General features: G+C 45.3%; 7 protein-coding genes across 7 annotated transcripts; 4 read left to right on the forward strand and 3 right to left on the reverse strand.

The window, feature by feature from the left end:
- Positions 1-147: 147 nt before the first annotated feature.
- On the reverse strand, positions 148-549 carry I203_102937 (uncharacterized protein; the record flags this gene model as incomplete). Its single annotated transcript, XM_019147217.1, has 2 exons — positions 148-311; positions 489-549. The coding sequence occupies 2 exons, from the start codon at positions 547-549 to the stop codon at positions 148-150; spliced, it is 225 nt and encodes a 74-aa protein (XP_019003767.1).
- A 1855-nt stretch (positions 550-2404) lies between these two features.
- On the forward strand, positions 2405-3061 carry I203_102938 (uncharacterized protein; the record flags this gene model as incomplete). The annotated part of the gene is made up of 4 exons (XM_019147218.1): positions 2405-2421; positions 2525-2590; positions 2645-2854; positions 2929-3061. 4 exons carry the CDS (start codon positions 2405-2407, stop codon positions 3059-3061), a joined length of 426 nt encoding a protein of 141 aa, XP_019003768.1.
- Positions 3062-3559: 498 nt separating this feature from the next.
- On the forward strand, positions 3560-5397 carry I203_102939 (uncharacterized protein; the record flags this gene model as incomplete). Its single annotated transcript, XM_065517209.1, has 7 exons — positions 3560-3649; positions 3716-3859; positions 3933-4020; positions 4110-4581; positions 4751-4842; positions 4936-5267; positions 5323-5397. The coding sequence occupies 7 exons, from the start codon at positions 3560-3562 to the stop codon at positions 5395-5397; spliced, it is 1293 nt and encodes a 430-aa protein (XP_065374027.1).
- A 288-nt stretch (positions 5398-5685) lies between these two features.
- On the reverse strand, positions 5686-8091 carry I203_102940 (uncharacterized protein; the record flags this gene model as incomplete). Its single annotated transcript, XM_019147220.1, has 8 exons — positions 5686-5965; positions 6046-6386; positions 6440-6955; positions 7034-7141; positions 7372-7480; positions 7551-7766; positions 7824-7873; positions 7948-8091. The coding sequence occupies 8 exons, from the start codon at positions 8089-8091 to the stop codon at positions 5686-5688; spliced, it is 1764 nt and encodes a 587-aa protein (XP_019003770.1).
- Positions 8092-8557: 466 nt separating this feature from the next.
- I203_102941 (uncharacterized protein) lies at positions 8558-9752 on the forward strand (the record flags this gene model as incomplete). Its single annotated transcript, XM_019147221.1, has 2 exons — positions 8558-8765; positions 8875-9752. The coding sequence occupies 2 exons, from the start codon at positions 8558-8560 to the stop codon at positions 9750-9752; spliced, it is 1086 nt and encodes a 361-aa protein (XP_019003771.1).
- A 347-nt stretch (positions 9753-10099) lies between these two features.
- I203_102942 (uncharacterized protein) lies at positions 10100-11339 on the reverse strand (the record flags this gene model as incomplete). The annotated part of the gene is made up of 7 exons (XM_019147222.2): positions 10100-10224; positions 10412-10598; positions 10676-10747; positions 10834-10904; positions 10962-10995; positions 11131-11195; positions 11270-11339. 7 exons carry the CDS (start codon positions 11337-11339, stop codon positions 10100-10102), a joined length of 624 nt encoding a protein of 207 aa, XP_019003772.2.
- A 383-nt stretch (positions 11340-11722) lies between these two features.
- I203_102943 (uncharacterized protein) lies at positions 11723-14595 on the forward strand (the record flags this gene model as incomplete). Its single annotated transcript, XM_019147223.1, has 8 exons — positions 11723-12488; positions 12545-12653; positions 12716-12831; positions 12901-13148; positions 13207-13755; positions 13819-14115; positions 14172-14465; positions 14518-14595. The coding sequence occupies 8 exons, from the start codon at positions 11723-11725 to the stop codon at positions 14593-14595; spliced, it is 2457 nt and encodes an 818-aa protein (XP_019003773.1).
- Between the last annotated feature and the right edge of the window lie 419 nt (positions 14596-15014).

Here is a 15014-nt window from a genome sequence, read left to right on the forward strand (position 1 = left end):
GCATGTACATAGATCATACGAAAAGAAATTGACAGACGATCATCATCAAGATGAGTATAGCTGAAAGCTAAGAAAAAGGAATAAGAGGATAAAGATTGAATCGCGAAGAGGGCTATGATATTAACACAACGATGTCACATTCTCCATCTACGCCTCAATAGAAGGTAATTTCGTAGCGTCCTCTACTACCTCCTGCGAGTTGATGGCTTTACCCGTCTTTGCTATCTTCGCGGTGATCTCGTCGAAGGGAGGGAGAGATGGACCCCAGATTAGGACGGTCTGACTAGGAAGGGAGATGTGGTATGCATTGGCTGTCGGGGCGATACGAATTAGGGTACGTGCAAGGAAGATATTGTGTGAAAATGGTATTAACGTTGATGGGATAGATATCATATAGAACAATGAGAGAAAGCAAAGCACGATATTAGTCATAAGCCCATGTTTGTTAGATTATTCGAACCAACTGGATCAAGCAAGCCAAAACTTACGAGCCTGGATATTCTTTCCTAATACCCTGTTAACGGCACCTGAACATCCTCCACAAGTCATTTTGACATTATATTGATACGCCGGCGCGGTTGGTGTCGATCCAGGGATGGAATTGATGATGTTGTTTGCTGGCTGTGCAAATCGTACACAAGGTATGTCAGCGATACTGTGACATTTGTGAGAGTCTGAAGACGAATGGACGGAGGCGGGGTAAAGGTAGTGCAGGGTATCCTTACAGTTGTCATTTTGTTGGTAGTCGGTTCTTGTGCTGTTGGTGAGGTGGTAAGGTGAAAGATGAGGATGAGTATATGTAGGGATAGGTTGTGACCTGTTGTTCGAGAGAGTGTGTAAGATATAAATAATGAGGCTCGCTATAAGTCGTCAAGATAATAAAAAGGATTTGACCACTGCTTACTCAATACGTCGTCAAGCACTCAAGCACATCATCCTCATCCTCATGCGAAGTGGACGTGTTCGGCAATCATACTCAGTAATCCTTCTCTCACACTCACACTCGGCCGGCGGAGGGCGCCGTTATAGCCTTGTGTGGCAAATACATATCGCTCAGCAAATATCGCTCACCGATACCCTGAAGCCCGGGTTGGGTAATTTTGGCGTTGACCGTTGGTGTTGAGTGATTATGGCGGGTTTATATGTATATCCCTCCGAGTGTTTGTCCGTATACGACTCAAGATGGACATAGGTATTCGATCCATGATGGTATAACTCAGTACCACTCTCTCTCTTACAGCTGTCGAAATTATTATGAGGATCTACAAGCAGGTCTGCCTGGTGAGTGGTTGCAATCATTTCACCCTTCGAAAGACTTGTGGCGGCCTTCTTTGGTTGTGGTTCTGGGTAGTTCGGGGCTGATCCACATATCACTGAACTATGTACGCGCTGACCTAGGTGGGAATAATGAAAAGATAGAATCATGCTTATGCCTTCGGACAATTTTTATTTGAACATGTATGTCTTCCCTTACCCTTTGATGCAATCCTACATCACGATCGCGCTCATACCCACTTCTGACATCCAATCTGAGATGAAAGCAATGTACCCCACCCGCCTTCTCTCATATTGTGTGATACTGTAGAAAGGATCTTCAGTGATCGTATCTACCTTGACACGCAGCTTCACTGTATAACAGTCATCTGCCTCCGGAATGTATCGTCAAGATCCCAAGCTACCTTCTGGTATGCCTAGCCTTGGTTATCACCTCCTCTGAAAAAGTTATATTCGTCTTGGACGTGAGCTGAGTTTGATTCACATCAGTCGAAGCATCCAAGCGTATCGTATTCACTATCCAGTTCAAGCAGCGAGAAATGGCGATCCCGCTCTCATTGTACTCACAATACTCTGTTGTACCGTCGCCCTGCCAATGGGCTTCCGATACTGTTTGAGACCGATGAGACGGAATCGACTCTTCGCTTGAAAAGCAAGGGTCCTTGCGCTCAACCGTACACTACTCGTGGGATACGACGCGGTCGGATTACGAAAAGTAATTTCACTTCACTTTATCATACACCGCTTGATGAAATGTACCACACAGCACAATTAGTTCAAACGGCTTCGTAAGACCCAAAGGGAGGGTCCAGTAGCCATCCTAACGACCCCGCAAAAGGCCATTGCATACGAGCCGAATATCTAAGTGAGGGACTCTGCTTGAAAATCATCCTTTGTCACGGTTGTTATACTGTACGAATTTCAATATGTCCCTCTTTTGGCCTTCTTGTCCGAGTCAGTATCTCACTTCTCGAGGGAGGGAGGTGAGAAAGAGGCCGGGAAAAGGCGGTTGGAGGAAGGGAGGAAAGGTGTAAATAGTCTACATCATTTGGTCTGTTATCCCCGTTGACAATCACAAATTTACAATAAATCAACCCTCCGCTGACCATACGAACCATCAGAAATTGTCATGTCGGACGATAAATCGTCAGAGAGAATCCTCCCTTTCTTGACTATCTTAGCAATACTCGATCAAGACCCAAATCGGCTGACTAATCTTTTGCTGCGGTTCTGTGGTTTTGATTTTCAGACGAGAAGCTTTCACTTCAGAGTCACTTGCGCGCTTCCGACTCAATGCTAGTAAATCATCCATAGGGTGAGTAGCGTCATCGGCACTGACTTTAGATCATGTGTGATGATGGCGATGCAGTGAAATACTGATTGGTGAGATTGTCACGTACCTAGCGCTCAAGAATCCGCCATGGAAGAAAGCGACGACGACGAATCCTTCTTTTCCTACCGGTGAAGCGTGGTATGCTGCAGCAGGAAGTGCTTCGACTGCTAAGATGGACCCCAAATCTCAAGAACTAATCAAGTCATATGAGGCATATGCAAAACCTTCACTTCCAGAAGGTCATAGGTGAGTGACCGTATCAAGAATTCAATCTGAGTCTGACTCTTTTTATAACCTGATCGTACCTGTCCAATTTATAGCGTCTCTGCATTTGTCGGAACGGTGTTTGCCAACTTGGCAAAGTCCGGTTCGGCGGATGACGAGAAAACCCTCAAAGACGCTCTTGAGAAAGAAGCTGCTAAATTCAAGCAACGATCAGAAGATGCGAAGTAATTCATAGCATCTCATCCGTCAGCTCTGTCATTGTCTTGTTCGTCACCAAATATCTTCATTTTCATTCATCTTGATCAGTTGTATTACATGCATCGCAATATCTTGCGGACTCGTGGCTCTATCTGCTACACATCGGGCCAAGTGTGGTAGCTTGCAAGTCTTGCAGTACAACCAAGTTAATAAGTCTCGGGACGCTTGACGCGAACAAGCTTTGAGATGCCCGGGCCCGGGATTATGGTATGAAATGATCGATCTGTAACGTCACACCACGCGAGGTTACCCTGAAATGCGATCATACAGTCAACCGAAAAATGATGGTGACAACCGGGTGTGGGAATCATGTCAAAAGCCAAAATAAAAAACATGACAAAAGCCTCGAATTGATGTCTTGTCATCATTACCAACTGCTTCACCCAGATTCAATTCGTATCAACTCGATATATACATCCGAACAATATCAACTCGGCCCTCATTTAAGACAATTGGAACCGAAACAGGATGTCTCTCTTGGCTTCTTCATTGGCAGGTGCTAATTACATGACATCGAGTAACGAAGATAGAGAATCAGCCACGAATGGTGCAGCGGAGGTGTGTCATAGCTCCATCCCAAGCTGCCGATTACGAGATGCTGATGATGTTTCTTCCATTGTCTAGTTCACGAGGAGGAAGAAATGGCCGGAGATACTTCTGAAAGAGCTTGTGGGGGGATCGATATTCTGCTTGAAACCTGTTATGATCAGGAGGGAGAGCGGTCAACAGGGTGGGCCAAGTGGGGGTGGTACCACTTGGAGCTGGAAGGTGGGCTCGATCATCATCTGCAGAATGATTACTTGGAGCTGATATGATGATCTTTGTCTTGGCAATGATATAGATCATTTACAGTTCTCCAGCCGTGATAGAGATGTTGGGTAAGAAGCCCGCTGATTTGGAGGGAAAAGATTTCCTAGACTTAGTATTCTGTAAGTCATAAACTCCCATCTATCTACTTCTTATCTGCCATTTCTTCCAAAGGGCAAATAGCTGATGATGAGTAACCGTAATACAATAGCCGCCGATCATGGACAGGTTCAAACTTTCTTCCATCACCTCCTGACTCCCTCTTTACCCCACCACGCCTCATCATCAACAAGTATAACCACCTCCACAAACTCTCCAAACAACAACAGCACAGCACAGAACACCCTAGGCGATTCCCAGACCACGTATATAAGAATGTTGTCCTCTTCATCATCATCGGTCGGGGGATCTAACGATAATTCACCTGAATCCTCCTCGAACGGATCAAACGATACTTCTTCGTCAACCAATAAGAAGATCGGTCCGGTGATATGGGAGATAAGAGCTCACGCGAGTGGACTAGGGGATGATATGCCTTTACCACCTGGAACGGAGAACTTGACGATGACCAGTACGAATGGAACGTTGACCACCACTGCCAATGTACCTGGGGAAAATGGGAATGGGATGAGAGGGAAGGCCATATGGGTGATGGGTAGGAGAGTATCTGAGAATTTCTCAGAGTCGGACCCAAATTTAAAGGATAATAATGGTGGGAATGGGAATAATAATACGAATGGTAACGGTGGGAATGGAAGCAATCAGAAGTGAGTCGGACTACCATCACACCATCACAAGCGTCAGGTAGGATACGATGCACGAGATCCAGCTGACAGTCATATTTTTCACCAGTCTTGATGCGTTTTTGGAACTGAAATTGGAAAACGAGAGATTGAGGGAAGAATTGAGAGAGTTACAGTTGGATTTGGATGAAGAACTGCCATGTGAGTATTCTCTCACGCCGTCTGATCATCTCCTGTTAATGCATTTCAACCATTATCGTATCGCTGATATACCCCCTATCTTGGCAAACTTAGCCCGTAAATCATCTGGTCCCAACATTTCACCCACCAAACAAACGACATACATACCCTCATCATCACCTTCAGATGAAGACTCTTCGCCATCATCTTCACGATCTTCTTCACCCTCCAGAGTAGCAGGTAATGCCGGGACCTCAACAAAGCCCAAGGGTAAGACCGGCCGACCGCCCAAGGAAGGTAAAGATAAAGAAAAGAAGAGGAAGAAGTCTAGTGCAGGTGGGGTGAATGGAAAGGAAGGAGAGGGTATGCACGTGTGTGTGACGTGCGGTAGGACGGATAGTCCAGAATGGAGGAAAGGTCCATTGGGTCCAAAGACTCTGTGTAATGTGAGTGCACCATCGTCGCATGAGACAATCAGTGCTGATATAGGTGAGGGAATAGGCTTGTGGGCTCAGATGGGCTAAGAGGAATTCCAACCAACCTACAAGAAAGAAGCCGAATGAAGTGAAGAAGTGACTCGACATAATAGGTTGATATACACAAATTGAAAGGAGGTCGTGAGGTTGATAAAGAACTACTACGATACACAAGGGTAGACGAATGGCTCTGCTTGGGCGGCTTAAATCTTGGTATAGGGATGGATAGTCAGGTAACACACGAGGATTTATTGTATACCTATCATATCTTTCATATATATCATGTACAAATATACAATCAGTCTCTTGGGTATCTCATGCAATGATTACAATTTCCCATACAATATCCACTTCCCTACCAACACTATGATGCCTCGTTCTGCGCAATCTATACTCTGACTGCTCCCCTGGTCCAATCGTTCATTCCTATCACATTGTCATTCCAACCTCTTTTCCTCTTGATTCTAAATTCGTCTTCACCCCCGGCATCATCTGCACCAAGAGCTTGACCAACTTTGAGATCTTCTATATTGACACCTAGCAAAGTTGACATTTCAATGGAACTTAGATCCAATTCGTCTTTATATATTTCTCCTCGTGCGATAGAGTGAGAAAGGGAAGTATCATATGATTCTCTTGTTATCTCCATAGAGGAAGTTTTCAGTGCACTAACCACCGACCGACCGCAAAATCCAAATATCAGTCTTACTCAATCTTGACCATGTTCGGATGGAAGGGGTCAACTCACCCAGCTAGGGATCCTCCTACCCAGCCCATCAAACCTGTCGACCACCTAGGTACCATCCCGCCCTTCCCATCTACTGGGGAAGGATCATTGATTATCACCAATTTATCCGATAATCCATATATTTCCTTATACGGCTCTCTGTTCTTCTGTCTCCATAGAAGAGCTTCTTCTCTCCGACTATCTGGGGTATTCAATGGTGATTTATTTTGGGCAGAAGCAGGAGGCGGTAAGAGGTGATGTAAAAGGGATATCCCCAGACGAGGGATAAAGCCAGATAAAACGGCTGTCCCTCCTACTATCAGCAGGGATGATATAAGTGATGGACGCAAGTCGATGGGTAACTATATATATGTCTATAAGCTAGCAGTCCACCTTCCGTGACTGGTGAGCTTACCTTCATTATGCAATTTAGAATCAATCTGGGTATCGATTCATCTTCCGACCCTCCATCGTCCTCTAATAAAATCTCCGCAACTCTCTCCCTAATCCATCCTGGGACAATGATAGTGTTTGGACCAAGACTCGATTTAGACTTGATTCGGAATGTCATATCCTTTGCTGTTGAGGTACTTCCATATCTTTCATACCATTCTTCAGCTATTCTCCGCATTTCATCATCTTCCGTTGGTGCTTGACCTATATCCATCGGTTGTTGGTCTTCTTCTTGCCGTTCCAGGTGTAAATCTCCAACAAAACATCCTTCCGTCAATACTCTTTCCACCAACTCATCTGACGACACATCCATCGGTACACCTGGACTTCTCTGTCGATCATGTATACTACCTAAAAAAGTGGGAGGTTGAATATATAAGGCATAATGGTGTAACAACGTTTTCAAATGTCGATGTAACCTCCTTCCAGCCAACGGTGTAGATCTCGATAGATTATATAGAGGTCGTGAATGATATACCTGTATCACAATGAGTGATCAGCTTCCGTTGGTCGATGTTCGATGTCCAATCACCAAGCAAATGACAGCTCGACTCACTGGAGTGACGGTAGTTTCCAACCATCCCACATCTACCACCAGACCCGTTATCCTACCGCAGGCGACCAGGGACAGTAAGCTCGCCGGGGTAAATGATACGCTAGGGACCTGTCATATCCTGGTCAGTTTACGAAGCATGATGGTTGTTGCTGAAGCTCTAAATAACAGAAGAAGAGCAGCAGCAAGAAGGAAAACGAAAGGGAATGATGAGAGTTGATTATACTGGAGAATGAGATATAGGGGAGAAATGACGGAAAGAGCGATGCAGGTCAGGAGGAAACAGAAACGGAGAGGAGAAAGGCGAAGACACGAAAACGAAGGAAGAAGGTGAGACTCACATGTAGATTATCGAACAATGCTCTAGCTATATGTTCCTTGACTGCTATTGGCAAATACGTGTTTTCTAGTATGATCACTTTCCGAGCTTTCGAATCGGTCATTAGATGTCTTTACATCCTCCATGTCAGCTCACCGTCTCCACTTGACCATAAGTAGTGGGAACCAGATGGTAACCTACTTTACATATGTCTCTCTCAACTTCTTAACCACCCTCACACCTACTAACCTATCTCCCTCAACCCTATCCCCATCAACCCCCTTCATAAATGATAGATCCATATCCCACGCTTCCAACGCTCTCGTGTCTTCTAAATCCGATAGGTCTAAGGAATAGAATACAGATCGTGGATCGGGTTCACCGGAGAAACCAACCTTCCATACTCTTGATCCTGGACTGTTTAACATGTCCTGTTAGCTTTTTTCCCTTTCTTTTGGCAGATGAGCAGCTCACTCTATCACGACTCTATCTTCTATGCCATAAAAAGAATGTCTTCTCGAGCTCTACATGACGCGGATCAGTCATCGTTCACCAAGTCGATTAAAATTCTCGCAAGAGGTGGACCTGACATACTCACATAAGCTGGAGATGACCCCGCCGGTCTCGCTCTACTTGGTCCGGCATCAGCCGATGTAGAAGTAGCAAAAGCGGTTCTTTTTGTAGGCGTGGTGAGTGGACCGGAAGAAGGTCCTGGTACGAGACCAGAGTTGGAAGAGCTCATGATGGCCAACGAGTACGAGAGTATGCGAGTATAAGAGTAAAAGAGTATGAACTTTGTCGTAGTGATGAGTAGTAAAATCAATCATCTGTCATCGACGCGTTCTGGACGGAGAAACTCTGGAACTAGACTAACTATAGAGTACGGATTGTTGACAAATCAGTGGCGGAACAATAAGATTAGGCGATTCCTGAATGAGTAATCATCGACCATCCTTCATCTGCGGATTATTAAGCAAGATGAGTGATGCTGCATAAGCATACTTACTCGTAGCAATCGAGGGTATCGAGCTCTACATGGGTCTCAGTTCATGCATATATAAAGCGAGATGTGTCTGATGGATATCAGCGCCTCTTCCTCTCAATAAGTCATACATCACTGAGAACCAAGTCCATACATCACTGTCAATCATCACCCCACCAAGCTCATGCTGATCAACCGATTGACAGACAGATAGATAATTATAATCATGACTTCTGACAGCTCTACCCCTCTTACATTCACCTACGATCCTATCAACAAGATCGATCTGGACGTTTACCTCCCTACCAACGATACCTCACAAGGTGATGAAGTGGATGTCGATATCAAATCACTTCCAGCTTTGATCTTCTTCCACGGAGGGGGATTGGTAGCAGGTTCGAAGAAAGATTTATATTTCCCTAGCTACTTGAAGGGTGAGTCTAGCCTCTAGTGTCAATATCTCACTCATTTCTCTGATAGTTTCTTATCATCATGTATAACTATTGCCCGAACAGTTTACTAATTATCCGTTTGTTGAATTAGAACAATGCCTATCGAAAAACATCATCTTCATCGCTGCCAACTATCGACTTCTCCTTCCCCTATCCGGAATTGAGATTCTACAAGACGTCGAAACGCTCTTCTCCTATCTCTCTTCTTCATCTACTGAACTCTTCTCTTCCCTTCAAGCCAGAGGGTTCAAATTGAACCACGAGAGATTAGGTGTAGTGGGCGTGTCAGGTGGTGATTATCTAGCCAGAGCCTCAGTCGTCTTACCTCCTTCCAAAATTCCCGAAAAGGTTAGACCGAAAGTTTACATCAACTTATATGGAATGGGTGGTGATTGGTTATTAGATCATTGGATCAAGGCTAAACCGTCTATGCCAAACTTGGTCGGAGCTCCATATGATCCAAATAAAGTCGAAAGAATTTTGGCGGATGTCAATAATAGTAAAGAACCTGAAAAGAGTGAATCACCAATTCGAGTTGGAGGTGATGATCAAGGTCGTTTAGGGTTCTTGAATCATTGGTATCAAACTGGTGAATATGTGGATTACCTATTGAACGAACCTGGCCTATCAAGAAAATTGGAATTGTTTCCTTACGAAGCAAGGTTTGAAGCAGTTCCACAGGATAAGAAATGGTTGTTATTACCCCTTGAAAAAAATCGACTGTACCCCAAGACGATGATGGTTCACGGGGAAAAAGATAATTTGGTACCTGTGGAATCATCGAAGAAATTACAAAAAGATTTAGAAAGTCTGGGTGAGAATGTTCTTGAGATTCAAGCGATTTACCCTAAAGATGCGGGACATGGGTTGTTGGATGTCGGGAAATTCCCAAATATCGTTCCGATTCCCGAAATCACAGTGATCCTCGATAGGTGTGTGGATTTTGTCGGTGATGCTTTGAGAGAATAAACTTCGATCAGTAGCTAGCATAACAGATGCCAAAAACAAGTTAGTATGATTATGTCTATTCATTTGAGAGTGCTTCACTGAAGTTTCGAAAGCGTAATATGGGTGATCTTGATTTGAATGATGCATGTTATGTTGTTTAAGATACATATGATCTTTTTGCAGAGTGACGATGATATTCTACATTCCTCTTTAATTTAGATTCTCTACATTTCTACTTTCCTATAGTTATCTTCTTGGGATGCTAGTGCACAGATGATTGATTGCGATGTACGCGATATCGATACATTGTTTATTGAATTCGTGATGGTGAGCAGTAAAATCGCCCACTGCAGCCCCCATCGGTCCGCCTAATTCGAGATAGTCGCTGTGCCCGACGGGTGAGGTAACAAGGTCTCCAACGCTTTGGCAGTGTTCTTTCTTTCAGCTTTGATCAAGTCAGATATTGGTTTGTCATTTGAGTCTGTTCCGTCGCCTGAAAATCGTAAAGAAGGTATGTTAATAAGCATACCCTTAGTAGGAGAAAAGGACACTACTATGTCAGAATGCGGGGACTGTGAAAGGGCAGCGTGTCTGGACTTGTCGGTGTAGGGTCGAGAGTATAGCCTCAAGGGATCAAGATGACAGGTGCGGCTTTTGGAAGGATAGAAAAGATGACTCACCCATGAGCTGGAACAACATAGCTTCGCTAGTCGTCACTACAGCACCAGTATCTCTCATTCTATCCAAAGCTAGAGGTATCTCCAACTCGTGACAAGCTGATATAGCATCGGCGAGGATGTATACACGTTTATGGAAACGAGGGATTTCCAGTAAGTCGAGTGCGGTCTGTAGGATACAGACGTGGGCCTAGGTGTCCATACGTCAGTAAGGATTCTGCACGACGTGATCTCACCATCTTGCAATGAAGCTGGATATAGACTCACTTCGATACCAACTAGTACGATATTATCGTAATTCTTCAATAGAGGTCTGACTTCATCCGTGATCATCGAGAACTAGTGACGCATGGTCAGCCGATCGTTCTTCGATATATTCAATGTTGAAGACGGAAGATTTGAAGGTATCCACACCCAATGCTCACACAGTCTTTACCGAAAGTGCCCAGATGTTGCGGTCCCGTCAACTCCGATCGGATTTCCTCTGCTGTAGGTCCTGTCAGATAGAGCGATGTTAGTTGCTTGCAAGTCTCTAACGAGATCGGTAGCTCACCACTTCCATTCTGCTCTGTCAGCAATGTCGCCATCTATTGAAAGCAGTGGGTCAGCAAGGATCCCGAACGCACGACTCCGATTGAAGCAGACTAACTTTGAGGAACTATGTTCGGGGTATATCGTTAGCTCATGACTGAACAAAATCAGAATGTTGTGTTGTTACTCACTCGTGACGCTTTGATTAGCTTTGTTATGCTCTGGGCCATCAGATTGAACCCATGAGTACCTTCACCTTTAAGACACATAGAGTCAGCTCGGACGGCATGTTCTGCTGGACTTTGAACACAGGTGAGCGATCATACTCACGGAACCTCTCCTGACAATCACAGACCATCATCAACGTCCTATGCCTGTCTATTATCCGTGTATGTGTCATTTGGGCGTAGTATACTGCTGGGTCAATATGGGTGAAAAGAAGGAGACACAGAGGGAAGGATGATGCATGCACGCTTAGGTTTATACAGTGACTTGGTTTCGATGGTGAATTTTTGAATTGCAGTGGTAACTCTACGTCACGAAGGTGGATCGGACGCGATTAGCCGAGTTTCCGGAAATCGCTTCAAGATAAATCAACCACACTTTGCTGGAATCAGATCGGACCTGTAAGTTAGGCATGTGCAACTCGCCTGGACAATTGCACGCGCCTAGATATGCTTCTCTCACGTTGACTTGGCCACCCAACAACCTCAAAATTAGTCGAATGACATGAAATCCATCTAGCTATTTTACACTTCTCACCTTCGCATTCAAAAGCCCAACATGTTCATTAAAAGGGCAAAGTCCCGTCCCTCCCTGCGAACAAGGGACTCGGACCTACCAGAATCGACCAACACAGGCTCACCATTAGCCAAGAGCAGTGTGACCGCCGACGATGCCATGGGAGATATCAGTATGGAGGTGGATCCGGACGAGTCAAGTGGTAGTATAATGGAGCGTAAGAAAGCTCAGAAGAAGGATAAACAGCGTACAGGCGGGAAATCTAAGAGTTCTGGAAGTAGATTAAGCTTCGGTGGTGGTGAAGAAGAAGCAGGAGGAAGTGAACCTTTCAAACCTAAGAAAAGTCTTTTATCACAATCTATCAAATTGCCCAATCCATCCATTCCTTCTTCTAGTACTTCTACACCAACAGGATCCGGAAGTGGGAATGGAAATGGAAATGGCTTGTATTCGAGAGAATATCTGTCGGAGTTGAAAGCCTCCACGCCAACTCGAGCACCACGTACGACAGAGATTCAAGATGATGAAGACGAAGATGTTGATTCGAATGGACTGAGCAAGATTGCTAGAGATAAATATTCGACATCGATAATAGAGGATACTACCCCTGGGATACCGGACACAGCTGCTATAGCGGCTGCGAAAGCGAAACGACAGGCAGCGCTGGAAAGTTCAAAACATGGTGGGATGGGTGAAGATTATATTTCGTTAGGTAGTGGGAAACTCGCGATATACGACGGTGATTCTGGTCCACATCCTGAGAGTAGATTGATGAGGGAAGATGATGAAGAAGGAGATGGGGATGAAGGTGAGCTGATTGTATTCTTTATATGTGATTTACGCTAATCAACGGTCCAATTGCAGACATGGCTGAATATACTGAGGCGAAAGATAAACTGTATCTTGGTAGAGAGGCTAATAAGGCTGCTGCGAGGAGGCTGAAGGGAGAAATAGGTGAACTGATCGCTGAAAGGTGAGTCGTTTCGTTCGGTCACAACGTTACCTGCGGTTAATGCTAATGCGATGGAGCTATAGGGAAGCCGAAGATGAAGAAACGTTGGAATGGGAACGAGCACAAGCCCACAGAGCTGGTAGATGGGAAGACGAAAAGCCGGAGAAAATGACAAAGCAGGGATACAAACCTGCGCCAAGTGAGTCTGAGTGACCGCTTCTAGCCCTCTTCTATTTTTTGGGATGGAAACTAACGTCATGCTCTACAGTACCAACTGCTCGACCCATACCGACCATATCATCCGCTCAAGCTCGACTAGCGAAATCTCTGGCTGATCTTCAAGTCGATAAGTCGACCAATGTCCGTAATTTGGAGACGGTAGCACGAGACTTGACTTCTCTGGAGCAGGAGGAGCGGGAACTCAAGCTAGAAGTGGAGAAAGTGGAAGGAAAGAGAGAATGGGTCGAGGAGTTCAGGAATTGGGTGGAGATGCTGGGTGGCTTCCTAGAGGAAAAGGTATGTCATGCTGCCCAAATTTTTTCATCGTTTCGACTGACGAAAATTTGAATACTAGTACCCGAAATTGGAGAATATCGAAACCGACTCTATAGCTCATTTCAAGGAACGTGCGCAGATGGTCAACTCCCGTCGCTCTGCAGATGATAGCGATGATTTATCTCTGTTCTTGGGTGTTCCTGCTCCGAATACGGAAGAAGATGAGAAGGACGAATTTGGTCGTTCGACCGAATCGGAAGCTGGACCAAGTTCGATAAGACGTAAGATACGCAGAGATCAGCGAATAGCAAGAAGAGGAAAACGTCGAGCAAGGTCCACCAAATCGATCACCGAGGAACAAGGGTATTCGACGGATTCAAGTCTTGCTGAAGGGGATCAAGAGGACTATCGATCTGCTCAAGTACATTTGGAAAGGAGAGTTCACGCCCTGCTGGATGATGTGAAAGCGGAAGATTTCCGTGATCCCGAGAAAGGTCTGATGGTGAGATTTGGTGGTTGGAGAAAGAGATACGAAGAAGAGTACGTAAATGCGTTTGGTGGTTTGGCATTAGTCCAGGCTTGGGAGTTCTGGGCGAGGGGTGAAATGGTTGGATGGGAGCCTCTAAGGGTGAGTTCAGCTCAAGTGTCCAAGGGAATCACAAGCCATGATATCTGACAGATTTACCTCCAGAGCTCAAAGACCCTAGACTCGTTCTCATGGTTCCATTCCCTTCATCATTATTCTCATCCACCTCTACCTCGTACTGAACAACCTGAAGACGACGATATGGACCTCGACGATGAGCCTCCTCTTGGACCAGATGGAGATCTTGTCGCTTCTATGGTGTCTTCTGCCGTTGTCCCGCTACTTATCAAAGCCTTCGAAGCTGGAGCATATGATCCGTACTCGATGGGACAGACGAGAAGAGCGGTGGATCTAGTTGACGTGGTGAGGGAGATGATGGGCAAGGATAGTAGGAAGTACACTGTGAGTAGATTGAACGATATACAGCTACCGAATGAACCAGCTAACACTTCTTGTAGACCCTGTTGAAAGCAGTACTGGGTGTATATCACGAACACCTCTTATCCCTTTCCTCAACAATTTCATCTATCCTCGCATTGGGATCGATACCTCCCCCAGCGTTTGATCCTGCTTCTCGTCCAGCTATGGAAAGGTATCTCACACGACGTATCAAGTTGATCAAGAACATGGCTTTATGGAGAAGAGAAGCGCCTCAGGAGACTAGGGAGCTGGTGATCAGACTTGTAGGGGAAGTGTTACGGCCTATCTTAGGTAAGACATGGGATGGCGGAGGTAAAGAGATGGCTTCGAAGGTGAGCTATCTGATATTTCGGTGGAAATAACATCAGCTGACAAAGACTTCAGGTGTTAACGGCTGCTACTGGTCTCCTGAGTCCTGATCTTGTGGGATGGCTCCAGCAAGGTCCGGGCAGTAGGTGGTAGTCTGGCGATACGATAGAATGACGAAACGAATGCAAGATGTTGTATCATGCGGTAGTACTGACATCCTCCAATCGCTGATTGTATATCCGATAGGAATCCTACTGAAACTCTCACAGTACTCTAACGGCTTTTGGCTATAGTCTCTCGATTGTTGTTCTGAAGGCTCTGCTTAGTGGTTCTCATTTACTTTTTTCTCTTTTACCTTTTAATCAACCGGGGCTTCCAGAGTCATTCAGTTGACTTTCATCAAAAAATCCCTTCGTCCCATCCTGAATTATGCTTCCTCTTTCCTGAGGTTGCATAAGGGACAATCACCCAGGACGGAGTGGACATGACGATACCCGCGGAATATCAAATGAAGAGCATTTCTGACCCATTCATCTCCCTCTTGGCTCCATACATGGCCGATCCCATGTGTG

The sequence above is a fragment of the Kwoniella mangroviensis genome (genome assembly GCF_000507465.2).
Source record: "Kwoniella mangroviensis CBS 8507 chromosome 1 map unlocalized Ctg01, whole genome shotgun sequence".
Classification (NCBI taxonomy): Eukaryota; Fungi; Basidiomycota; class Tremellomycetes; order Tremellales; family Cryptococcaceae; genus Kwoniella; species Kwoniella mangrovensis.